The following is a 25,385-nucleotide window of genomic DNA, read 5'->3' on the forward strand; positions in this document are numbered from 1 at the left end:
GCTTTGAAGTTGTTGTTTCAGAAACAGTTTGTACATTTTGGAGGAAAGGGGGGAACTAGGAGGTGTGCAGGGAGAGAAAAGGAAACTGAAGCATTTAACACAAAATTTCATGGGGATTATTACTTTTAGATTATGTGTGTCAGACCAATGGGAGGCAGGAGCTCCCCCAGGTCTTTGTAAACTCTTTAGTTTACATAACACAGCATACATGTGATCCAAACACAGCAAAAGACTGATTTATTACTTCTCAGGTTTGAATTCAATATTTGAAGTCCACTGAAAGGAGCAGCGTCTGTTACTTTTATTCATTATGTAATATTTCCCAACATATTATTGACATAATAGCCAGCAAAGAGCAAACAAATAATAATTCTGCAAATCCATTTTATCCTTCTTTTAAACTCAGTGTAAAAAATTCTAATCCCAAGGAGTACATTTCCTATATAGAAGAAAATTCAGGTTTCTGTTATCACTCTTGGCCAAGGAGAGCTGGTTAGGAAGCAGACAGCATATGGTTGGTTACATGACTGCTGAGGTTTGCATGTAATTTGTGGTCTGCTTAATTCCTTGCTTCACAAGAGACATAATCTTATATGTAAATAAAGGCACATTTCATATTACCCTACAGTGGGGTTTTTTGTCTCCCCTTCCCAAGACTGCTCAGGGAAGCCCAACACAACGATCAAGTAATCAAATCAAGACCTTGCCTTCCTTCATTTGCCTGTTGTAATGACAGCTTGGAGAAAATATCAGAAGAAACCAAACACATTCATCCAATTTTCAGGCACTGTTCACTGTATTTGCTACCTGAAAACACAGAGAAATGACACTCCCCAGTGTGTCTGACTCTCTAATAAATTCTTAACCCCAGGCTATTACTCACACAAGCCTTTTTTAATATCATTGAAATCATCTTCAAAACATTTAAGTATTCTATGAACACTAGAGATTGTAAACTACTATCCATTTTTTAAAAAAATAAATCTAGTTTTTGTTTCAAAGAATTGTTCATTGATTTCTTCTGTCATGTTCATATTTATAAGATTTTGTCTATTTGTTGCTTCTGACTTGTTTATCCTAAATAATTTTATATTGTTTATGACAATGTACAGTCATTTGTCATCTGCTAATGTTTCTGTTGTCCAAACAGATCACTAAAACAGCTTAAAGAAATGAATCATTTTTTGGTCTATGTCTGCTAACAGATTCTGGTTTTAATTTTGGAACAAGGCTTTTTTTTTCTTGAACTCTGTTGAAACTCAAATGTCATGATCTTTTTCCTTAAATTATGATAATCCATTTATTCATATGAATCCAGTACTGTAAGTGCAAGAATGATAAATTGAACTTGATTGAACAAATGCATTTTATAGATGGTTTATATAGATGGTTTTCTAATTTTATTCTTTTTTTATTATTATTCTTTAGTGCTTGCAAGTTGTAAAAACTCCCTGTTTTTTTTCCTCTAGAGGAAAGAATAGTGATAAATGACATTTCCTACTGAAGAAACACTGAAAACAAGTACTATGTTGGATTGTCTTCTTGATTCACCTAAAGTTTCTTTGGTATTTCAAGAAGACTTGAATCAACATATGACATATGATATGTTGATTCAGCAATATGTATGTACAACTCATATATGCCTGACTTTAAATAACAGCTAGTTTAGGCTTCCTAGATCATGACTGGCTACATAAATTACTTTCAAAATGGAGCAGAGATTTCCATTTCTGAGGCTAAAAGAAAATGCAATCGAGCAAACAAACCAAAACCATCAGAAAACAATTTTTGATGTGAAAACATGTTCTATCACATGCCATAGGGGATGTCTGGTGGTGTCCCCCCTTTTCCTTTCCTCAGACCTATTATGTGTGTTACTTTTTTGCAGGACAGCAGTGCTGTTGACATTCCCATCATTTATTCTCCCAGTGAGTCCAGCAGTGCTAACAGGCCATTCCTCACCCTCCCTACCATCAAGCAGGGGAGTCCCCACACAAGAGGTTTAGGGGAGAAGGGGCACCCCCTTGGCTGTTGTGTGGGTGATGCTGGGACATTCTTCCTTGCAAGGTCTGTTCAGGAACTGCCCTGTGCCATCCAAAGACAAATTAAAGGCTTTTCTTGCTCATTTGGGAAACTCAGAACTTCTTCAGTCACCTACATGCCAGCTGTTTATGAGGCCTCAAGAAGTGTCATTGGTAGCAGGGAGGGGAGGCAGTTTGGGTTTGCATTTCCTGCTGTCCCGTTCTGGAATTGAGTTGAGCTGCTGTTAGAGCAGGAATGCATTTGATGTGAGGGACGCCCATGCTGTAGTCCCAGAAATCTAGGAGGAAAAGCCCCATGACCTATAAGCCATTGTGGTAATCAGGACACCCATTAGCAAAGCCTTTGAAGATAGGAACTAAGGCTTAGAGAGTCGAAGTCTTTGATTGCAGCTCTTTGTAGGCAGGACCTGAAGGCAGTAATAACACTGTAGTACACAGATTCATGGGCCTGGAATGTCACCATGACTTTAATAGCCCAAATAATTGCCTTTTCTTATACTCCCTGTTGAAGATATGATTTATAGAGCAACTATAATGCACCCCCTCTCCTTTTTAGAGGGCAGTGCTGATCCTTTTTATGTCAGTTTCTAGCATTTAACAATAGCCTGGATAATTATTTAAAATACATATTGATTTAACTTATTCCTCTTCTTAGTTTATTTTTATAGGTCCTATGGTGAGAATGTTGTTAAACAGACCTACTACTGTAGCTGTGCTTTGTGTAGTGTGTAGCTTTGATTTACCTGGTGCAAGGATAGCTTTATCCATGCAAATGGTGTTGTAGCAAGAGTGACTGTGTGTTTATACCAGAGCAATTGTGTAAATAACTCCAAATGATGTGTGAGTACTTGCATTGTTGGCACTGTGAATATCTGGGTGATATCATTTCCCTGTCATAGTCCTCCCAGTAACCTAAGGTACAAGTCACTTGACCTTCTGTGCCTCTTTTCACCATGCATAAAAATGGGAATAATTACTCATCATTACCCTAGCCTTGTAATACCTGGAGGTACCTTGTTATTACAAGGCTAGGGAAGGAGTCCTATAATTATGTGAGTAGAAAAACACATTTGTAGAAAAGCTGCTTTGACATACATGCAAATGGGAGATTAAAAGCTTCTCTTCCTTGTCCCTCCAACATAATTTTCTTCAGATTGGAAAACTGTACTTTGTACTTTTACAGGGATAAAACTGATTTATCAGACCAAATTGTAAACTCTCCTAAAATATCAAAGGCTAGGTCATTATCTTAATGTCTAAAGCTAAGCTAGGCTAAGCACAGCAGACCCAAAGCTTACATTATCCAAGATGCATCTTCATTGCACGTTGGCAGAAATCCTGAGTAATTTACTCAGTGGAGTTACATCCTTGTAAAAGTCATGTAGATGAAAATAGAGCTGGAGCCTCATGTTTCTGCTTCTTCATGAAGGTCTGACCTCACAGGCATGTTTTTAATACAAATAGCCATGCAAGCCTTAGAGTTGTGCATGTGTTTGAAGAACACTCATTATTTACCTAATTTTCATTCCTTCTCTGTATCTTGCAGAATAAGGTGCAATCCTGTCCTCACAGGAAAAACTGGGTTTATTCCATGCTAAACCTCCTAATTTCTATATGGTGTTGTCTTCAGATTCACTGGAAACCCACTTGCCCAGATATGGTTGTGCATTCTTCTGGTCCTCGTTACATAGTTAATTATAGACTATACGTTGAAGGAAGAATATTTTCGGGTTTAACACAGGCAATTTTTTTAAAGCTGACTGGTGTTGGTCTGAGGTTGGGTTTTAGCATTATGCAATGCTGCTTTTTGCACTGCTTTCATTCTTTCATACTGCTTCTGTACTGCAAGCCATTGCCTGCAATTGTCTGAGCAGTGAATCACTATAAGTAAAATAATTGCACAGATACAACTATCACGATAATTTTTTTCCTTTTGTGCATATTGCTTTAACAGTAAGATTTCAGAAGGCAAAATACATTTCAGGTGCAAACACCAATTGTTGTGTTTCTTTTGGTAGATGTACCGACGCCAGAGGCTGGAAGAAAAGTGGTGGATGCCTCTGTAGTGAACGGTGGCCCAGCACCACAAGGAAAGCAGAACGGGGCCACACAAGTGACAGTGCAACGCAAGAGACTCCTTAAGGCTCCCACGTTGGCTGAACTTGACAGCTCAGATTCAGAGGTAAAAAATCAGGACACAACTTGCTTCTCAATTTGTCAGAACTGAGTCTTACTTCTTAGTTTGCTGAACTGATCAGATGAGAAGTGACTGTGCAAATTATAATCTGAATTTTCTATGGCTGCTTTGTCAGCCCACAGAACTTCAAAAAATACTAGATCAGATCCAAAAAGGAGAATACTCTTTTGAAAGATTAAATGGTAATTTTGGCCTTAAACCTATATTTACTTACTTTCCTAAATGCCCAGTATGTGACCACAGTGTGTTTGTAGCAATTATGCTTTTGGGAATTTAGGAAAGTACATGGCACCCTTCTGGCACTCATGCAGTAGCTGTCACTAAAGGACTCAGATGTGGGGCTAGCTTTACCATAACAGCTGTTAAATAAACAGCAGCAGCTGTGCCAGAAGGATTGCAGTTTGGTGCAGATGTCAGTGCATTAGTCTGCTACATAAGATTGGGAACGAACACCCCAAAAATGTTTCACAGATAGGGACAAGCAAATACCACTCAGATGGAGAAATAATTTTGAATTCATCCACTCTAAATGAAGAGTTAAAGATTTTTAAAAGCATTAGAAGGAGAAAACCTTAAAAAGCTTTATAGCTTCGAAGCTGCATTATATATGATCATCAGGAAGTACCAACATTACATCCTCAAGAATGAGCTTTGTCTTCTGGACCAGTAGTGTTATTAATTGAGTTTGGACCTTTCTGAAAGTTAAGCTGTCTGGAAAGCACATGCAGGCAGGCTTTATTCACAGAGGATAATTTTAGCCTGGGGAAAGCAGTCTTCCCTGACTCTTTTTCTCTCTTGTAAATGGGAAAGGAGGGGTTTCCTGACAGGGTGGTTACAAAGGCATCTATGCTGAAAGATAGGAGGCTGGGAAGAAATATATGTGGGGAGAAATTTATCTCTCTGCATACTTTGTGATCTATGAAAGGTTGGCCCTCTTTGGGGTTATCCTGTGGGTGACTTGTGTGGGTGCATAATTTGATGCATCTGTTCTGAAAGCAGAAGAGATTTGCATTCTGAGATCACTCATCAGTCTTTAAAATTACAATAGAGGCTATATGTGGTTTGTTAATATGAATGAAGCTGGGTAGGATGCAGGAATACTAAGATCTGTCAGTGAGAGTTGGATCTTTCAGCCTTGTACCTCTGTGTATCCTGAAGCATCATGCTATTTCACACAGGAAAATGAGCAGAAGTTAGTAAAAGAAAATTATGTAGAGGGAAATGTGAAATGATTCTTGTAGGGACAAGGAAAGGGAAAAATAAAATATCTGAACGTGACTATTGATTAGGGAATACTGTGTAGGCAAGCAAAGTGGTATGGAACAAGCTCTGGAACACACAGCAAAAGATAAATTGAAAATAAATCAACCACATCGACCTGCCACAGAGAACAGATGCTGTGCTAGTTTGAGTCAATAGAAATAGCTGGTGAAGCAACTGAGATGATAAAGATGCTCAGCAGAATACTAGTTGGGGCTCAGGAAGGGTGCTAAAGCAGTGAAAATAAACTGAAGAGAGTTGGGGTGAAGTTTTTCAACTGAAGAACAGTTGAATGTTCTGAATGTGCTGAAGGACATAGAACATTTGAAGAGAATGAAGATTGCTCTGTCGAAATGTTTTATTTCTTTCCTGACTTTTACTTTGTATGTAACACACAAAAGAGTGTCTTCTTGTTCTGATGGCTTGTAAATGACTCGGCCACCTCTTTGTCTGCAATTTGAATTGGGCTTAACCTATTTGGAGTTACTCACTGGGAATGAAATTATGACTGTGTTGTGCCCTAAATTACAGGCTGGAAATATCTGCACTGCTGAGTTGTGGACCTCCAAATGAGCTGTGATGCAGATGTATTTTCTCTCCCGGAGTCCCCTTTGTTCTTTCATTGGTGTTGCAATGTCCCAATACTCAATGTAGCCAGGCAGAGGTGAAAGGCAAGGTCTGATACAGCCCTATGCCCATTTTCTATCAAGGATGAATAATGTACAAATTATTCCTTCTTTCTGTCCTTGCTTTTCCTGGATCACCACCAAAATCACAGATATCAAGGGGCATGGAACAGGAGGTGCCATTTTACTTTGTGTGGCTAAGAGAAGTTGCAATCTAATAGTCACTTCTGATACAGATTAAAAAATTGTCTCTTCCTAATGAAGCTACAGCTATCTGACCAAAAATCATGTCTCTAATATGTTCAGAATATTTAAAGTAAAGCCTTTAAAGCTGCAGCTTTCTCAGTAACTAAATTTCTAATTTTTTGGCACTCTGGAGAATTGCAGAGTCCTGGATGTTGGGTTGATCCAACCTCAAACATAAAATGTCAGATAGTTTACAATAATAGTCAACAGTTGCTGTATAGATATGGAGGAATTCATGCAGTAGTTCATCAGGACTTCCTACACAAGATTTCATTCTCAAAAAAAAAGCCCTCTATGTTTGAGAAATTGTAGGCCAGCAATAGCATTGTCAGTGCACGTGTTTGTGCACAGAAGAAGTAATTTGAAATGACAAACCCAGAATACCTGTTGTCTAGGTAGGATTTTATGTCCAATTTAACTTCCTCCTGGCTTCCATTTTCCCTGTGTTGGTTTATACTTGTTATTTTTTATGCTTAGCCACTGGCTCCAACAGTACATTCTTTAGAACAGAGGAGCTTAGCTCATTAGCTTCTCCAGCAATGGTAAACTTGTCTTCCATTCAGAACAATCTGACATCTACAAAGTAGAAAGTTGAATAGCTCCCATTGTACAGGGCTATTCTCCTTCTCAACATTTAAATGTTTTACTCTAGACTTGTGAACACTGTTGCACACCTTGTAGAGAACAGTGCAACCTATTGTCATGCAAGTTCTCCACTGGTCTTTTAAGGCAACCATGCAGCAATATGCAGAGCTGTTTGGGTCAGCTCTGTAGCTGAACTGTACTGGTTTCTGCAAGTAAAACAGCTGATGTAGCTCAATGTGCTACTCAAGCTTATTTACAAGCTTCCCATCACAGGTGTTTTATGGGGTGACAATTGAAATGTTAAAGTGAATATACTGTTTTGGGATGTGAGCTGGTTTGAGACCCCTTGCAGAGTACTGTGTTGTGGCAAATAGGTGGGAACAGTGTCCTCACATACAACACCTACCCTTGGGCTAAGCCTAAAGGACAGATCACCTGATGGGAATTTGTAGAGGCCTGTGTCCTGTGATGCGTGGTGCTCAGTGAGGTGATTCTGCCAGCTTTTCATTCGGACTTGCTGTTACCAAAGAAGGCAATCTTTCAGCCAGTGGAGATTTTCAGCTAAGGAAATCTGTGAGAGAGAAGCTCAGCCACCTGCTGGATTTTAGAGCAGGTCACTTGTTTGATCTGTAAATCTTGACAGCCTAAATGATGTTAATTCTTTTTGGTTGAAAGCATTCACATTAGAGGTAAAGAGCGTCCAAGCTCAGTCCTTCAGCACTCCTCATTTGGGAGGCTTCTGTGATGATCCGTTTCTTTGCTAGTATGGAGTGGTTGAAGACAGGCTTTAGGTGACAGCAAAGGATGTAATAATTTGGGTGGCATAAAGCTTTAGATAACTGAGAGGTGTTTAGTCAAAGCCCATTTCGCTTTCCTTCATCTTGCAGGAGTTGCCCTTGGCGGTTGAGAAGAGGCATGCTGATACAGTGAATAAGATTTCTTTTAAATACAGAAAAAAGGAAAAACACACCAGGATTGGGAATTAGGGAACAGTCCAGTCAAATTCAGTTTAATTTCTGTTCACCTGAGTCACTTGTGTGAGTGGCTGCCATTCCTTTGGCGACCAGAGAAATCTAAGTGCTAATACCTTGTTAGTGTGAGATATAAAGCTGAGTTAACGTAGCTGCTGTAGCTGCAAATCCCTAGAAGTCTTTGAATACAACAAGGAAAATTAACAGTTTACAGTGTATTCATTCACCTCTCTCCTGATCTTGTTCTTTCATGCAGTAGTTAAATACACTGAATTCAAGTCATGTACCATTTATTTCACTTTCTAAAAAATCTGAGCACTGAAAATCCTGTTTGCTCAGTACTGTGCAGAGTCAGTGTTCTTCTCAGGACTTCTTCTAGGACTTTGAGAGACTGAATGGTCCAAAATATCTTTGTGGTTTCTGTGTGCTAAAAAGCAGTCGGAGAATTAAAAACAGTCCTTGAGGAAATCTGTTTCTTTCCCTCTTGCCACACAGGAGGAATCAATGCACAAATCAGGAAGTAGCAGCAGCATCTCCCCCTCACAAGTGGAAGACCCCTCTCAAGAAGGCACCAGCAGCAGAAAGAGTGAGTTATGAGAGAATTCAGTGGCTGCTTTTATTCACCTCTGTTGACTTCTGTGCTATGAACGTTGTCTTAAACTTATATGGAAAGCTGAAGCTGAGTGTTGTTAATCAAACTAAAGCTGAACCCTGCTAAATGGGTCAGATGTCATAAACAATTGGAAGGCATTAGCCTTCACTCTGGGTAGATATCTCTGTGAAACAGAAGATTTCATCCTTGAAGTTAATGTAAGACTGTAGAGGAAGTCACAAGTGAATGGAGGGGATAGCTAATGGAGGGGATAGCTTAGCTATGCTCAACTCATAAAATAATTTGTTGCTACGGAAGCATGTTCTAACCTAAGACCAGTTCAAATGTTTCCTCCATCTCTGCCACTGCGGCAGTGTTTGAAAGACACTTAGCTATCACCAGTATTTCTCATAAATACTTACTGGGAAGAGGGCAAGATCTGGTTTTGGCTCTTTCCTTCAGACACAGTTATTGCAGGTTTTACTGTGTAACAATATTTTTCGTTTGTTTCAAAGTGCTTCAGTTTCATTGGGAAGGTTTTGTAATGAGCTGTGTAATCTATGCATGTGTTTTCTGTGCATGATGGTGAAATAAGTAGAATAATAACCTGAAACACCTCAGTATGGATATGTAACTTTAGCCACCAGCAGTAGGAATTCTAGCAAATCAGTGGCTGGATTAAGTACTGAGCAATGCTGTCCAACAGTCTCTTACAGAAGAACTAACATTCTTGTACTGATTGAATCCTTAGCGCCTCCAAAGTTCTTGCCCATATCGTCCACGCCGCAGCCCGAGAGACGGCAGCCGCCTCAGAGGAGACACTCCATTGAAAAGGAAACACCAACCAATGTGAGACAGTTCCTACCCCCTTCAAAACAGAGCTCCAGGTCACTTGTAAGTGGAGTGGGTGGTAGGAGAGAGAAAAAGAGGAATGCTAAGAGTATAATGAAAATTAAAACTTGGCTTCAGTGTGATTAGAACATGACCCAAAGAAAACTCCTCCATTCAGAAACAGCTCTTGGCTACTAAAGGTGTTTTGAAATCAAGATTTGAACTTTGTCTCTCTAACATATTTATCCAAAATCCCAGGTACAGGTGCCTCAGAAAACATTTGCACTGTGATTAGGACTCTGGGTAAACCATGTGTCTTGATTTTTTTTCAGAATGTTACCAAAACAGATGAACTTCACCTTACTGATATTCCACTTGAATAGAGACAATTCCAAAGCAGTGGATCTATTTTGGTATTTGGGGGAATTTTTTTAGTTGTTGGAACTATTGCAGTAAATGGCTGGATGAATGGAATTACTTCTTTTCTTCCCACCTTAAAAGCTTGCTCGGTAATGTTTATACATATGAAAGCTCTTTCAGTGATCCAAATCAAGGTTTGTCTGTGTTGCTTTGTTGAAGTTACTGAGGCAAAAACCTGTATTACTTCTTGAAAAGAAAGTACAGTGCATCTGATCAATTAGCTTTAATTGAGAACTGTTTTCCAGCAGAGTACAAACAGCAAAGGGTATGAAATCCTGGTTCGTTTATGCTGACATACTGATTAGTGCTTTGTCACTTCATGCAGGACATGTTCCTTGTCTCTTTTCCTACCAGCAGGGTTTCAGAGTGTGCCCCATGAGGTGCTGGTGAATAGAGAAATCAATAAACACGTCCGAGTTTTGAAAGGAAGGGAATATTCACTTGCCCTATCTGTAGAGCAGTGGTATTAAAGGGCTTTGAAGAGCGTTTTGGTCAGCCCAAGAAATGACAGCTGGGATCCAAACCTATTAGATGAGGAAGCTGAGCAGGTATAGGAAAAATACCTCCAAATATTCCCACAATGGGCTTTACCTTTTCAGCGATCTGCTGGATTTTATTACATCCTTCCAAGTAGAATGTAGTTTCTTATTCCAGGTGCAGGTCAGGCAGTAACATGTTGATAAATGCATGGCCCATGTGGACATCTCCTGCCAAAGTGAACTTGGAGCAGGATGTATTGCAGCAGAGCCATGCTGAAGGGCTCCTTCAGCACATGTGTGAAGTCACTGTCACATGAAATGGGTAGCTCTGTCACCTCCTGCTGCATTCACTGCATGTAGAAACCCAGACTTTATTTTCTGGTAAGCCCAGTGTCATTCACAGACAAATAGTTCAAAGGGAGGATGGGAGAAAGCATCCTGTGTTATACTGAGACATTTGCTCCATTACACTTTTAGTGTATCTGAGTGTGCTGCATTGTAATATAAATCTCGTGTATTTCAGAGGATCATGCAATTTAAAATCTTATATGAGTCTGCTATTTTAAACAGGTCAACCAAGTTCTTACCAGGATCTTCTTGACCACGTTCATAGTCTCCCTCTGTCAGTCTGTTCATTGACATATGCCTAGAAAAATACATTAAAAATAAAACCATTGCATAAAAACTAATTCAATTATTCCATTCCCCCTGAAAAATACTAAAAGAAAAGGGAGAAAAAGCCATTAGATAAGTCAGGCTAATTTGGGAACAGATGGGAAGGGTTCTACTAGTTTCTTTTGTGCTTAGGGGGATTTTTTTTTTCTTTTTTTTTTTTTTTTAATCCCTAGAGAACTGTACCTAGCTTGGTTTTGACTTTGAAGTGAAAAAGAAGGAAACCGGTAGTGAAATGATGTTCTGTTAATAAGAACCTATTTTATTTGATGCCTTGAGAGCTAATTCTTTAACTTGGCAATAGTGCCCTCTAGGGTGTAACAGACATCTCCCTCTTGTTTTTCATTTTGGGAGATGTGTGCTGGTATGCTGGCACTGGCCCAGTTCCACACTTTGGCTTTCTGCAATTCTCTCCTTCCCGCAGGGATGCCAACCTCTTCCAGTGGCTGTGCCAGATGTTGCACCTGTGAAATTGCCAATCCCAGAGTGAATGCTTCTCAATAAGTGCAGAGTATTATTTATTTTTTATTTAACCTCACACTTCTTCAGCACTTCCTCCAAGATTGATGGAGTTTCATTTCTTATCTCCAGCTCCTGTGACCCTGGTTTCTCTCCAAGGTGAAAGAGGCCTTGTCAGCAAATAGCTGTCAATGCCAGTGAAACCAGGCAGGGGTTTGCTACAGTCTCTTAGCAGGATTAGCAAGAAACTGCTCTGTCTTGCATACTAACGATGGTTTGGTGAAATGGCATCTCATCAGACAGAGGTAGTTAGGCCCAAGTAGGTGGGGAGGGGAAACAAACTTGGAAAAGTGCCAAACACAGTCCTTTTGACATGTCACCCTGCCAGTGCTACATGGAAAAGCACAGTGGCTCTGTGATTTTTGGAGGGGTCAACCCTGGTGGTTGCTGTAGTGACTGATTTGGTGCCTAATCAGTGAGATAATTCAGTGTCCTGAGATTTACATGTGGGTGCCTTTGCAGTCTGTTTGCTTTTTTAATTCTTATTTTTATTATAATTATTTTTTTCATGACCCAGGGGACCAAAGCTAATGGTTTCATTTATACACAGCATTCGCTTCTCTGCTTCCTATCTATTGTTCAGGTTCCTAGGATAACCAGTTTATTTCCAAGGATGACTTTCAGACCACTTTTTACAACTATGCAAACAGCTTCTCTGCTCAGCTCTCATCCCGTTGAAGCAGCCATGTGTGGGGTGGCAGGGGCTATGTACTATCTCTGTGAGAGAGCTTTTGCCAGCAGGTGGAAACCCGCAAAGGTTTGCCTCTTTTTTGCTGGCTTTGGAAATCACCTTCACCAGCATGTTCCCTCCTCGGGGAGCACTTCCTCAGCTGTGGCAAGAATTACAGCTTAGGCTGGGACATTGCACCTGATTGACTTTGATTTCAATGTGTGTAGGATATTTGTGTGTCTTCAATCACCTCACGGGGAAAAGAAATCAGTTCTGAAAGGACAGCAAACTAAAAATGCAACATCACCAGATTATCAATGGGACAGACCTTAAATATTACAGCACGTGAAGATCCTTCAGCAAAAATCCATCAAAACTATTGTGATCCTCGGACTATGTTAAAAAGAATAAGGTTTTATGTTTCTCCCAAGGTACACTATGTAGAATGGGAGGGCATTTGCAATCTGCTTAACTTGAAAACCTACTTATTGTTTTGGTCCTCAGCACACTCGTGTATCAGAACTTGCAGAATAGCTCATATCCATCTATCAGGGAAGGTAAATCCACTGAAAAGAAAAAGCAATTCATTTACCCTTATGTTAACTGAACACGAATTATTTAATTTTTCCTTTTTTTTGTTGTCCCAACCAATAAGTGCAAGGGTGAAACCTCTTGTAGGAGAGTTTATAGCTGAGATACCCAGCTGACCTTTTAGAAACGTCAAGTCTGCAAAAGGAGCAAGAGTTTAGAGTGCCTGACTAATTGTGAATTGCAGAATTTAGAGGCCACTCTGGTGCTCATTCAGTTTACTAATGCAACTCATTTGAATGTCTAGTGACATCCTTTAATGAGAAGAAGGAATACATTAGAGTAAAAATATGTTAGTCATAAGAACCTATTAGGTGTGTGTACACTGCGAATGACCTACAAAGCACATTATGGATATGCAATTCTTACTACCTGCTTTTCCTGCATAAAAAAATCTTACCTACACACTTTAAGGTATAGTGTTTATAAGATTATTGCATAGTCAGTGTTAAGGCAGTCCCCAAGAGGATCATGGAAACTTTAAGTTCAAAATAGTATTTTCAATAACATTTTTTCCCCTTTAAAAATAAGCATACTGTCTTGCGATTAATATTAAAAAGAGTATTGAGTATAATTCTGGAAAATCAAAACCATTCGAACCACATTTTGTCTTTACCATGTTCTGTCATATGTGAGTATTGCAAAGAGTATTTTCACTTGGAGCTGCTGAATTTGGGTGCAGCTATTGTTGGAAGTTTGAGCAGTAACTTCAAAACATCATTGTTCAATGAAGTTTAGCCAGTGCTTAGCAAAATTTAATTAATTTCAATGCCTTAGAGGTAGTGTAGAAACAAAAGGTTTTCTTGTGTACTTATTTATAGTCTGAAAAGGGAAAAAAAACCCAAGCAGTTTTCTGAATTCGGATTATTTATCTTTCATTTAATGTTGCATTAACATTTTGTTGTCCTTGTGTAACCACTGGAATTAAAACATTAGCATTTAAACATGTGAATATTTTCTATGTTTCCCCTGCTGCCTGCAGGCTATTTCTATTTTAATGGTATTCATTTTCGATTGGTACAACAACAGGCCCACACTATTCCCCTAGTACGTGCTCTACACCTATAGCAGATCCGCAGAATTTCTTCAAAGGAGCAATATTCCCCGACGTCATCGTTCTGTAAATTAGAGGAATGGGCGTTCATGAGGGGGAAGGAAGAGCTTCAAGTAAGAAATGTATTTCTAAAGGACTTAAAGCTCTGGTTGATTGCAAGCATTCAGTCAGCCCCATTCACCTCGGATAGTTTCCCTCAGTCTCCCACGATGCAGACAGACTCGGGGGGTTTTGCTGGCATTGTGTGCATCCCGCTTTCCCACCCACTTCCTCTGCCGTGCCGCCCCAGCCTTCAGCCGTGCCTTCCCCATAGCAAGGCAGTTGCTATGGGAAGAACTCAGAACGAAATGCTGAGAGCTGCTGGTTAGCTGTAAAGTTGCTCATAAGGAACAGAAGATACTTTGTTTTGGCTGCGAAGTTTTACACCTCAGAGCAAATTGCTGCTGCTTTTGATGTAGTTTGTTTTTTCCAGAAAACCAATGTTCCATATCCCAAAGGTTTAGCTGGCAAATCTAACAAAGTTAACTCAATTCTAGTCTTTTGTGGGGTACCCTAAACAGAATGAAGTTTCTTTGTGTTCCCTTTCTAGATAGGTAAGACAACAGTTTTTAAAAATGTGGTGGTTCCTAAATGCTAATGTTTGCCAGGTCTGCAACGTAGAAAGATTTTCTTTTTAATCTGATGGAAAGACAGAACAGACCTCTGAGTACATGGAAATGGAGCATTTCCGTACTAATCCGATTCATCACTTCAATTTGTAAACGAGATCTCCAAACTGTCAGCCACGTCTTTGTGTATGCAGGAGAAATTTCCTTCGTTTATTCAGAGAGCATTGCCTGTCATTGTCATTACTGCACAGTAGCCCCTCTGGGCTGACTGAAAAGGTTCACTAAGCATTAAGCAATGGGAGTTCCCACAGAGGTTTCTGTCTTTCTTTTGGAAATGTATAATCAACTACTGGGCTGGATTACAAATTGGGTTGGTGCTTTTTATTCCCTGGTACCGAATTCAGGAGTTCTGCACTCAATATTCTCATAAATGCTGCAGCACAGAAGAGATGCAAAATTTTGTAAGTGGAAAGCTGTGCTGTTAATTCTCTGTTTAAGTCTCTACCATTTATAATGCAACACTCGGTAACCAGTTCACCTGCTTGATACTGGAACATTATTCTGTAAAGCTTAAATTGCTGCTGTTACTTTCTGGAGCAGAAAGGAGAACTTTTCTGCCTGAACTGATGTAACTTTTTGAAGTCTTGGTGTGATTCTGATCATGTGAGCACCAAGATGTGGTACCACTGAATAAAAATTTCTGCTAGAATGGGCTACTAACAACTTTCCTTGGCCATTCTGGGCATCACGAAGTCAGAAAAATTATTTGATGTATACCTCAAACAGTATACATAAAATAATGCCATCTACCATTTTTCCCTTTCAAATTATAAATCTGAATGTTGATTGGCTTGAAACAAATGTTTGTAATAACAGAAAACTGGAGAGAAGGGTCAAGTGATTTGAGGAGGAAAGATTATCATTGTTGTGAAGGCTGAACATAAGACCATTTTCATCACACTTATGCAGCTTCCAATGGTTTGGCACTCAAGTGATGCCCATGAATGAGCCAGTGCTATTCCAGTTTGATGGGAGAAACTCCCTGTTTCTGGAGTTACTAACCAGGTGGCTGGTTGTCAAGGTTGAACTCTGGAAGAAGCTGTTTATTTTTGAATTAATTTGGGGTTTTTGGCTTCTAGGAGGAGTTCTGTTACCCCGTGGAATGTCTGGCTCTGACAGTGGAGGAGGTCATGCACATCCGTCAGGTGCTTGTGAAGGCGGAGCTGGAGAAGTACCAGCAATATAAAGATGTCTACACTGCTCTCAAGAAAGGAAAGGTAGGGCTGAGTCTGGGGGGGCTCTGAAGGGTACTGAGGGAGGCCAGTGGCACAAGCCTCCCATTTACACATGTGTTTCTTACTCTATTGGAGAGAAAGAAGAGTTATCCACCAAACATCCCCCTAAATGTGTGACACATGGGTCAACTTCCTCGAATGATGTCCAGAAACACCAAAACTTTTCATGGAAACACCATATAAAAATGCTGTAGTCTTTGCAATTATCAGAGTGTATCTGTATGTATCTGTCTGGTTTGAACTTCATTGACTGAGGTGATTTCTGTCCCCATGCCTTCTGCAGATTTGGTTACCTTTTCTGTTCCAGAAAATAGAATTACAGGTAGCAATGGAAAACTACAAGTTCTTCATATATGAATCCTTACTATCAAGCACAGAGGGAATTAAAGCATTCAGAGAAGTGATGCAACATGTGACCCCAGAAGGAGGTTTAATATTAGAGACCCTTTAACTAATGCATTTTTCTTTAAACTGCAGATTGGAGATTGGTACTTCCCAGAAGCAGCAGCATCCTTTTCTCCTACTTTTGATTTGTGGTTCTTGGACCCCTTCGGGAAGTCCTATTTTAACATCACTGTGTATTTTATCTACAGGTTTACCTGTGTCTAGTATGCAGATTTATTTTAAAGGTTTAATACATTGAAGGCAGAGGAACAAGAATTGTATAATGTCATTCATTAGATTCAGCTGTTGCCTGCTGTTATGATATATAAAGCTTAGTAATGAGCTTTCATCAAATCTCAAAGTAGGTTAAGGCTTTAATTAATTTACTCTGCTATTAAAATTGTTTGCTTTTATTTCTAACCAAAGTTATCTAGTTAATGGGCAAGTATTTAATTTAGGCAAAACTATTAAAGGCTTAATATATGAAGATACAATTCTGGACCTTGTTCTCAATATCATCTTAGAAGTCCAGACCCCAGAACAGGATGTAGCACTGCCACTGTGACCTTGCCAACAGCAACTGGTCAATGAAGTCATCACTGTGTGGGACCTTGCTTAACACTGTGGATTCCTCTGTTTTTCTTCCTCTAGCTCTGCTTTTGCTGTCGAACAAGAAGGTTTTCTTTCTTTACCTGGTCTTACACTTGTCAGTTCTGCAAGAGGTAAATAATTTATGTCTATTAATAAATGAGTACAATTTCATAGGGAAAATGATTGATTTATACATTAGAAACTCTCAAAAATTTCTGCTGCATCCTGTTGGTTGGGTTTATTTCTGTAACAGTCTGTGTTACAAAAAACTATGCAGAAACATTTCATTTGTAAGTGACTGAATTGCTTCCTTGGACTGAAACTCTTGACTAAAAGTGAGAGAAACATTTCTTTTTTATGCTTATGAGAAATCAAGATGAAATTTACTCAGACTCCCCACTCAACAGTTCTACAACCTCTGTGTTTGGGGAAAACATTTCAAAGCAATTTACTTTTTGGGCTGTTTTTTGAGTATTGGGGCAAGGGAAATGCAAGAAGGAATATTTGAAGGTGCAAAATGATAAATTTTAAGTTAACAATATTAACATTTTAAGTCAGAAGATCTATGTAATTCACTGAGTTTTGGTCTCACTTACCAGAAGAGGTTTCTTTAGAGGAAAACCAGCTTATTTTTCTTTTTTTCCCCCTATTTTTAAATTTAGGTGTAGTTCTTGTTTAGCATTTCTCCTTGCTTCTGGCTTCATATTGTGATTGAAGTTACTATATTGAAGAAGCTTTAACAATAAAAATGTTTGTGTAAAGAGAGGATGGAGGGGGGTGGGTTTCTAACTCCTGAAATTCCTTATTCTTGATTCAAACATAATTTTTTCCAATGGATTGATTCATGCTCTTGCTTTTATACACAGGCCTGTATGCTCGCAGTGTTGCAAAAAAGTAAGTAAGGAAACTTATGTTTCGAGCCTTTCTAAAAAGCTGTGATCTTCGTAATGATGCTGCACGTGCCTTGTGCTGTTCCCAACAGATGCGGCTGCCATCGAAGCCATACTCCACCCTCCCCATCTTCTCCCTGGGACCCTCAACCTTGCAAAGGGGAGAAAGCTTCATGAGGCCAGAGAAACCCTCTACCAGTCACCACCATTCTCTGCGGAGCAGGTGAGAGACAACCTGGCCTCACTTGTGTTGGGCAAATGCTCCCCAAATGTTTCATGCTGGGTTATCAATCATGAAGGTGCTGCTCACCTGGTTTGTAGTTGGCCTTGTTTCTAATGCCTGTAGTAACTTTTCTGCAGCCTGAAAAGCCAGGTCTCTTCTAGTCATTGCTTTGATTTACAGAAATAGCAATCTAACAGTGTCTTAAACCTTTTTCACATTACAGCTGAAAAATAATGAGAATTTGGGACAACTGTATTTCTGTAGGACTTCTGATAAAATATCCTTAATGTATCTTTTTCTGGTGTGAATGGACTCTCCGGAGATAAATCTTGCAGGGTGAAATTACCCACTGAATGAGAATTCAATGATGTCTAGTGCACAGATTTATCTTCTTTTCACCTAATTTTTTCTTACTCCAATTTTCATAATTTTTTCACTTTAATATTACCAAGTTAGCTGTTTTTTATCTGTTACACACAGATGGTTGTCAAAGCTAATCCAAGAAATTAAACAGAAAAGAAATGCTCCTTTTTGAGGGAATCTGCTGTATAAACCCTCTGCATAGATCACCATTGCTATGATGCTGTGTAGATTAGCCAAAGACACCAGCTATTTTTAATTATTAGTAAGGTTGTTTTTTCAGGATGTAAATGTTACACACGCCCTCAGTCAGTGAACCTGCAGTCTTGCTAATCCAGGCAAAAGCTGTCCTCTCCAGTGTTTGGTGTTATTTGGAACAGGAGGAAGGAAAGTTTAAATCCAAACCTTTCTGATGTGATTTTTACTGGGGCCTACAGCCAAGCTGACAAATAACGTGACAGATCCTGCTCTTTTGCCTTTCAGGTTGACCTCAAAGTCCAAGTCTGTGGATAAGTCACACGAAGAGTTTCCCAAAGAATTAATGGAGGACTGGAGCACAATGGAGGTTTGCGTGGACTGCAAGAAGTTCATCTCAGAAATCATCAACTCGAGCCGGCGCAGCCTGTCTCTGGCCAACAAGCGAGCCAGGTTAAAAAGGAAAACGCAGTCCTTCTACATGTCATCTCCAGGAAGCTCGGAGTACTGCCCCTCGGAAAGGACGATCAATGAGATCTGAGCCGTGTGCCTTCTGCTTTGCTTCCGTCTCCATGAGGTCACCATCCACGCGTGAGGCCACTGGCACGGATTGGCACCATTGCTTCGTTCCACTTGACTGGCTTGGGTTTGCATTCCGTCACAGGATTTCCTACTGCAGCAATTCCTGGAGACACAGAGCGCTGTGTTTGGATCTGAGTTTGGATCTGTGCAGGGTGATACACGACGAGTCAGCTGCTCACGCTGGGAGAAAATCAATAGTTTGAAATTGTTGCCTCTTTTGTACCTGTACGTCGAAATGAGAAAGCCTTTTCTTGCTTTCAATCTTTTTTTAACCATGCTTCAAATCATTTTTCAGGAGATGAGCTGAGAGAGGTGTCTGATGGAGAACCAGATCTAGCACGGTGTCAGTGTTAGCACAGTAGCAAACAGTAGGTCCTGCTGCATTCCCGCCCTCGGAATGCTCACGCCCTTGTTGAGGCAGCCAAGGGCTGTGTTGCACACCAGGCACCCAGCGTGAGCAGCTCCCGTCAAATCCATCTTCCTTTGAACCATCTTGGTTGCTCTGAGATCAGGGTGCAGCACAGGGCTCTGCAATGTCAGTGTCCTGGGGCAAAGCAGGTGACAAAGCTCTCTGCCCGTGTGGCCGGTCATACCCTGAGCTGCTGTACTTCTTAAGCCTTAGTGTCCTTCTGAGTGACTCCTGAGCAGGTTTTAGTAGTTTACTTTCTATCTTGAATGTATGATAATGACTACTAGGAGCAGTGAATTTTAGTAGTAGACAAAGTTGTACAGTTTATAGGGAGGACGGGAAATAAGGGAGGCTTCTAATTTTAACTGAATACCTGTAAAATTGTTCTCATGGTTACTCAGAGAAAGCAGTGAGTAAGGTGTACATTTGTATTATAATGGAGCACACAGATACTGCTATAGTTCTGTCTGACAGCATATCCACTAGGAACCCCATTTTTTCTGGGGTTTATAACTTGGCTGTAAAAATTCGTGTTCTGCTGAAATTTGGGACAGTGGTCTCTCAGATTGGGAGCGATCTCTTTTTTTCTTTAATCTTTTTTTCATTCTTTCCCCCTTTTTAATTCACTCACAAGGGAGTGCTAGACTAATTGTTTAAAAGTTCCAACAATTTTACAATGTTAACTGACATCTCATGCTTTTTTGCACTTTTTTTAATATTGAAAATACTTTTTTTTTTTTTAATTCAGTCATAACCAGAGTTTAGTCAATAATTTGGGGCCAGAACTTTTTGGTATTTAAAAACAAGCTAACATAGCCAAGTTATTCATACTTGAAAATCAACTACTGTAACTTTTTCATAAATTTTTTAATACCCTGAGGCATATTTAATATCTATATAGTAGTGTATTATAGAATGACATAGCAGAAAAGTTTCAGATCTATTTATTAACATTTCTATACTTCGAGTTAATGAGAGATACCTCAGAACTGCTCCAAAGTAGCTGGGACTGGACTTCCATAACATACTTTTAAGGGTGTATTGATCAAAACAGTTTCCTCTGTCCAAAAAGCCCAAGAGACAGACTGCCCCTCTGGCCCTGGCAAGGCACAGTGCCCAGGCTGGGAGGCACCAGGGCTGCTTGGCTCCCATTTGGCAGCCTTTGGGGCAGCCATCCATATCATCTCTTTTAAGCCAATTTGAAAAGCACATGCAAAAGTTTCTGTAAACCTTCCCAGGGAGTCAGCCATCCTTGTGTTTTGTTAAAAGCCCCCTTGGAAAATGAGAATTTTCACATATGTAGGGCTTATTGAAATAGTTTCTATTTTTTGAACCAATGCAAATAGGAAAAGTAGGGCTCAGTGCTAACTCTCCCTCCTTGCTGTCCCATTTAAGGTCAGGTGTCACAGCCCTCTGGAAAAGTGTCTTGCATGTTAAAGCACCTGGAGCACTGGCATGAGACAGGGATGTAGGATTGCAGGGGAGCAGCACAGGCTGGCTGGTGGGAAAGGTTCTGCTGTTGCTGGAAGGGTCACCTGATCTCAGTCATATCAGCACTTTTTCTTGTTTCTGTGCCAAAACCAGGCCGTGTGTTTGCTGCACAGTGCACCAGGGAAACCAGACGGAAACAAATGCAGGAAATCTCCCTCTGCATCTGCCCTGTTGTTGTTGTTGTCACGATTTTTTCATGGAGATGCCCCCGCTATGTCACAGCCACGCAGTCGTCTGCTCACAGCCTGCTTCCCTGGTGCCTCAAGCCACCGAGGTGCAGAGCATCCAGAGCATTTGTTTTCCTCTTGGAGGGGAACTTGGGATGTGGTAGGGCAGGCAGGATGAAGGACTCAGCAACTCGTGGGCATGCAAAGGGAAACAAGTCTTTCATGGCTGTGCCCTGCTCCACTCTGGCAGTGTCCAGGGGTGGCTCTGGGGCGGTGGCAGAGCCTTGTGATCCGGCTTTCCCAGAATTCCCACAAGTCCTTGGCTCAGGGCAGGCTCTGCTGTGCTGGGCAGGGCACAAACACCGACAAACAATGCATTAGTTGTACAGATGGCTCCCTGTCACTCACACAGAGCTGCCATGGGCCAGGGCCTGGATAACCTCCCTTTTTCCCTGGAAAAAGCCCTCCAAGCTGCTAACACGTGCTGTGGCAGGCTCCAGAAGACACAGTGTGGAGGGCTGCCTCTCCCCTTCGCTCCATCCCTTCTTGCCTGGCGCAGTTGCTCTGCATTATCCTGGCATTTCATTCTGCAAGAGGAGAAGCAGCGGGTTGGTTCGTCACAGCCTGAAGGAGCTCAGCTCGCTGGTTGCCTGGCTCTGCAGAGTGGGCTATTTTTAGCTTTCCATATCCTCCCTGCCTTCACCAGCATCCCAAATCCACTGCAGCCATTGGCCCAGCATCCCGTGGTGCTGCCCAGCATGTCCTAGTTACAGGCTGAACTTCACATCAGTGTCAGAGGGGGAAATCAGAAGCTTGTAAATATCTGTAATATATTTATTAATATTAGGAAGTCTCCATCAATCATGCAATGGGAATTGACTTTCCCATGATGTTTTAAAAAGGAAATGAGTCTTATTTATATGTGTGTTGGCTGTTATCTTTTATTAGAGTTAACGCTTTCAGCCCCCTAATACTGTTTGCACATCTTAGAGTGAATTACTGCTGAAAAGAACACGGCACTAGCACAGTGAACTCCGTTCCATGAATTTTAAAATTATTTTCTTCTGTTTTTTTTAGCTTTATTAGTATGCCCAAGGTCTGTTAAAATATATTATAGGAGACCCAAGGAGCTAAAAATGCCTCTGGCAGCATCAGTCTTGTTTTGTATGTGAACCTGTTGTGGGGAATGCAAAACCAGCTCTGCCTCGTGGAGGTGATGGAAGATGGGAGCAGGCTCTTGCTGCAGCTCTCAGACCTGATCTTTCAAGTGTTCATGGTGACAGTAGTGTTCTGAGGGGTTGTTGGGGTTCTTTTTTCCTTTCTCCATTACTTCCTTTATACAGGGAGGGGTGTTACCTGGTAAAAATAAAATGCCTTTCCATTATAACCTTTGTCTGTGTTAATTATTCATGGGGAAGCTGATTTAAAGGTTCTGTCTCTCTCTTTTTCATGCTTTTATAGTTTTGTAAGATCAGTCAGATGTTTCTTTTGGCAAAGAATTGTTAACGAAAATGATTGCATAACAGCTGAACACTGGCTGGGCTGCATGAAGGGATGAAAATATGTCGAAGTACCCTTAGAATAGCAATAAAAACTGCTTGTGTAACCCCAGTGATGTGATTAGCTCCTCGTCATCATCTGCAGCCAATTCCCTCTGTTACCAGTGTGCTGCTTCTTCCAACACTGGCAGGCTGTACCTGAGGCAGCACGTTTGTCCTGCATGTAATACAGGCTTTGGGAAATCTCCATCCCCTCCTCATCATTGGGAGAGAAATGCTGACAGTCTTTCAGAGAGGTTTTTGATGGATTTGGTTTAGTTTTTAAACCAGAAGTGGAGAGAACTTTATTATCATAACTCTTACATTGTTCTCTCTTCTCTCCTGAGCATCCCTTTTCCCCCAGTCAAGTTCAGCATCAGCTTCCCTGGTTCATTATTGGCTGCATGCTCTATAGGTTAAAACTTATTTAGAACCTACAACTTTAAACTCCTGATTGCTACCTTCCTGCTTTACTTCATCCAGCAGCTCTGCACAACTTTTAGGAATGTCTGTCTTATGGCTCAGTCTCATCTGTGAAACAGTGACAGCACACAGGCATGAGAGAAAGGTGCTGCAACTCTACGCTCTGGTGCTACAGCACATGGATTATGTTCATGTTACCAGAAAATATTGTACTGTTGCCATATTGATAACTTGGAGCTGCTCTGGTTTATTTCTTCTTTTGTATATTTGTATCTTAAGGCCAGTCTGAGAATGTTTATGAATACCAATTCCATCTATAGAAGCTTATTTCATTGTTTCTGTCTGATTTTTACTACTATGTTTCAGATTTTTTTGGTATCTGAAATTACTACTCCCCAAAACTTCCTTGTAGGAGAACCATGACAGAGAGACATTAGCTCAGCCTGATGTGATACACAAAGCCACAGAACCCCCATGCTGAGTGGCACCTGTGAATTCCAGCAGCCCAGAGCAGAGGCAGCCTGGGGCCTTCCCTGTTCCCTCACCTTGATATTGAAAAATCCCAGAGCTGCCCATGTTGCTCAGCTGCCCTGGCACAAGCTGTGAGGGTGCTCCATGTCCCAGGGTCCCCAGCTGCAAAAAGACACTTCAAAGTGCTTACAAACTGTTTAAATAATTTTGGGAGCTGCTGCTGAAGAGCTGAGTGCTCAGAGCTGAAAGGATCCTGCAGTGCAAGTTTCCATCTGCTTTCAGTACTTGAAAACAATTAGTCCTACTTCCAGGTGAAACAAATTCCAGGGAGGTGAAACTTCACAATACTTTGACAAGCAAAGACTTGGGAATGAATTTTTCTATGGAAGGTCTGCACTCAACAAATGTCGTGGGGTATAATCAGGAGATGGAGCTAAACAGGTATCAAATTTTATGCAGTAGTAGCTTAATTTGTTTATTGGCAATAAATCAATTCAGTAATGTTCCAGTTTCTTCCCTGGTCAGGCTATTTTGCGGTGGCAGTGCCTGGCTGGACTGAGTGTCAGATGTGAGGTAGCCCAGGCTCTGTGTCCTGAGGTAATGGGAGCTGCTGCTGTCTGCAAAGGTCAGTGAGATGGGTTCTGTAGAACATTTCTAGAGGAAGTGCTTTGGAACAGACCCCTCAGAATAGGCCTTACTATAGCTAATTAAAAAATACATTTGTAAGCCGATCATCTTTCAAGGTGCCAGGCTGCTACTGTAAACTCAACTGGAAAAAACCTGTTAGATTATTGATACATCTGATTTTTTAAAAAACCAACCCATGAGAGCACTCAGTATGAAAAAACATATTCTTGGTCCCTCCAATGCAGCTGAAGGTGTTTCCACTAAGTTTCAGGTCCTCTCTGTATTTCTGTAACCAGTGACACCAGTGCTTAGAAATGGGAGCCAGCAATGCTTTTGGCTTTTGCAGGACAGGCCCTGGGCCAGACAGTGCAGTGTGGGATTTTTAAACTGGATTTCAGAAATCTGAGTTCAGAAATCTGCTAAAGCTAGAATTAAAGGACATGGGCGTGAGTTGATGTAAGTTGTGCAAGATGTGGGCTTCCAAAGTTTGGTGGAAGTAAGCACCAGTTCAGCTGGTACAGCTCTATAGAGAGGCAGCACTCTCATGGCCCAGCTTTCAGGAGAGACAGAGCCCAAGGCCCAGCTCCAGCTGAGACATTTAAGGTGGGCATATTCCTATTGAAGTGCTGGTGGTTACACTACCTGTGAATCAACAGCAAAATGAAGATAACAAGAAGGAATTTTGAGCTCTATTTCTGTTAAAGCTGGTTCCATCTCCCTAACCCCATTCTTTAATAAAGAAAAAAAAAGTCCCAAACAGGAGATGCACTTTTTGGACATGAACAAACCTAAAGCACAAACCCTTCCCCTTTGGGCTTCCCCTGCTTCTGTGCTGTCACTGTGCATGCACCATCTGCGCATCTTCAGGGACACCAGGGGCATCAGCTCTAACAGCGAAAGGCAACAGCATTGTCTTCTGCTTGTTTCCATGTTATGTGGTACTGAAATGCAATTTCTTGTTTATGCATTACTAATAAAAAGCTCTTTAAAATTACTGCATTGCTCTCGCTTTCTTGAGGGAACTGTGAAGACCATGGGCACCATTTCTTACAGAATACAGCTGGCAAGGCCATGTTCCACAATAGTTGGGCAGGCAGAGCCCTGAACCTTAGCTGCTGCAGATCTTAGCAAGGTCAGAAACAAAATTATAGCAAAGTAAAAGAGAAGGTATTGTACCAGCAGGGCACCACATTAGGAGACCTTACTGATCATTTCACTTGCAGGTGCCTTCCAGTAAAATGAGAATCATACCTCAGTCATATCACTTGTGGAAAAATTAAAAGGACAGGACTTGTGTTTCACAGAAATGCCTTCTCACAGAACAAATCCATAGTGAAAGCGTGACCTGCTCCCTGGAGCTGCGATTAAAAGGCTTAGCC

The 25,385-nt window shown here is 40.8% G+C and overlaps 1 protein-coding gene across 5 annotated transcripts in view; it reads left to right on the top strand.

Annotated features, from left to right (window-relative positions):
- The window catches only part of SPIRE1 (spire type actin nucleation factor 1), a 126,745-nt gene extending 101,745 nt beyond the window's left edge, over positions 1-25,000 (top strand). For 2 of the 5 annotated variants that reach the window (XM_088172921.1, XM_014870859.2), the window contains 9 exons: positions 4,061-4,224; positions 8,423-8,513; positions 9,271-9,413; positions 12,024-12,197; positions 15,500-15,637; positions 16,691-16,761; positions 17,497-17,524; positions 17,613-17,743; positions 18,587-25,000. In XM_088172921.1, coding sequence (XP_088029047.1) covers positions 4,061-4,224; positions 8,423-8,513; positions 9,271-9,413; positions 12,024-12,197; positions 15,500-15,637; positions 16,691-16,761; positions 17,497-17,524; positions 17,613-17,743; positions 18,587-18,839 — 1,193 coding nt within the window. In that variant the 3' untranslated portion in view covers positions 18,840-25,000. The remainder of the gene's footprint in view (positions 1-4,060; positions 4,225-8,422; positions 8,514-9,270; positions 9,414-12,023; positions 12,198-15,499; positions 15,638-16,690; positions 16,762-17,496; positions 17,525-17,612; positions 17,744-18,586) is intronic. The other 3 variants (XM_088172901.1, XM_088172907.1, XM_088172916.1) reach the window with 2 other exon arrangements.
- The last annotated feature ends 385 nt before the right edge of the window (positions 25,001-25,385 follow it).

The sequence above is a fragment of the Sturnus vulgaris genome, chromosome 1, assembly GCF_052056855.1.
Source record: "Sturnus vulgaris isolate bStuVul1 chromosome 1, bStuVul1.hap1, whole genome shotgun sequence".
Classification (NCBI taxonomy): Eukaryota; Metazoa; Chordata; class Aves; order Passeriformes; family Sturnidae; genus Sturnus; species Sturnus vulgaris.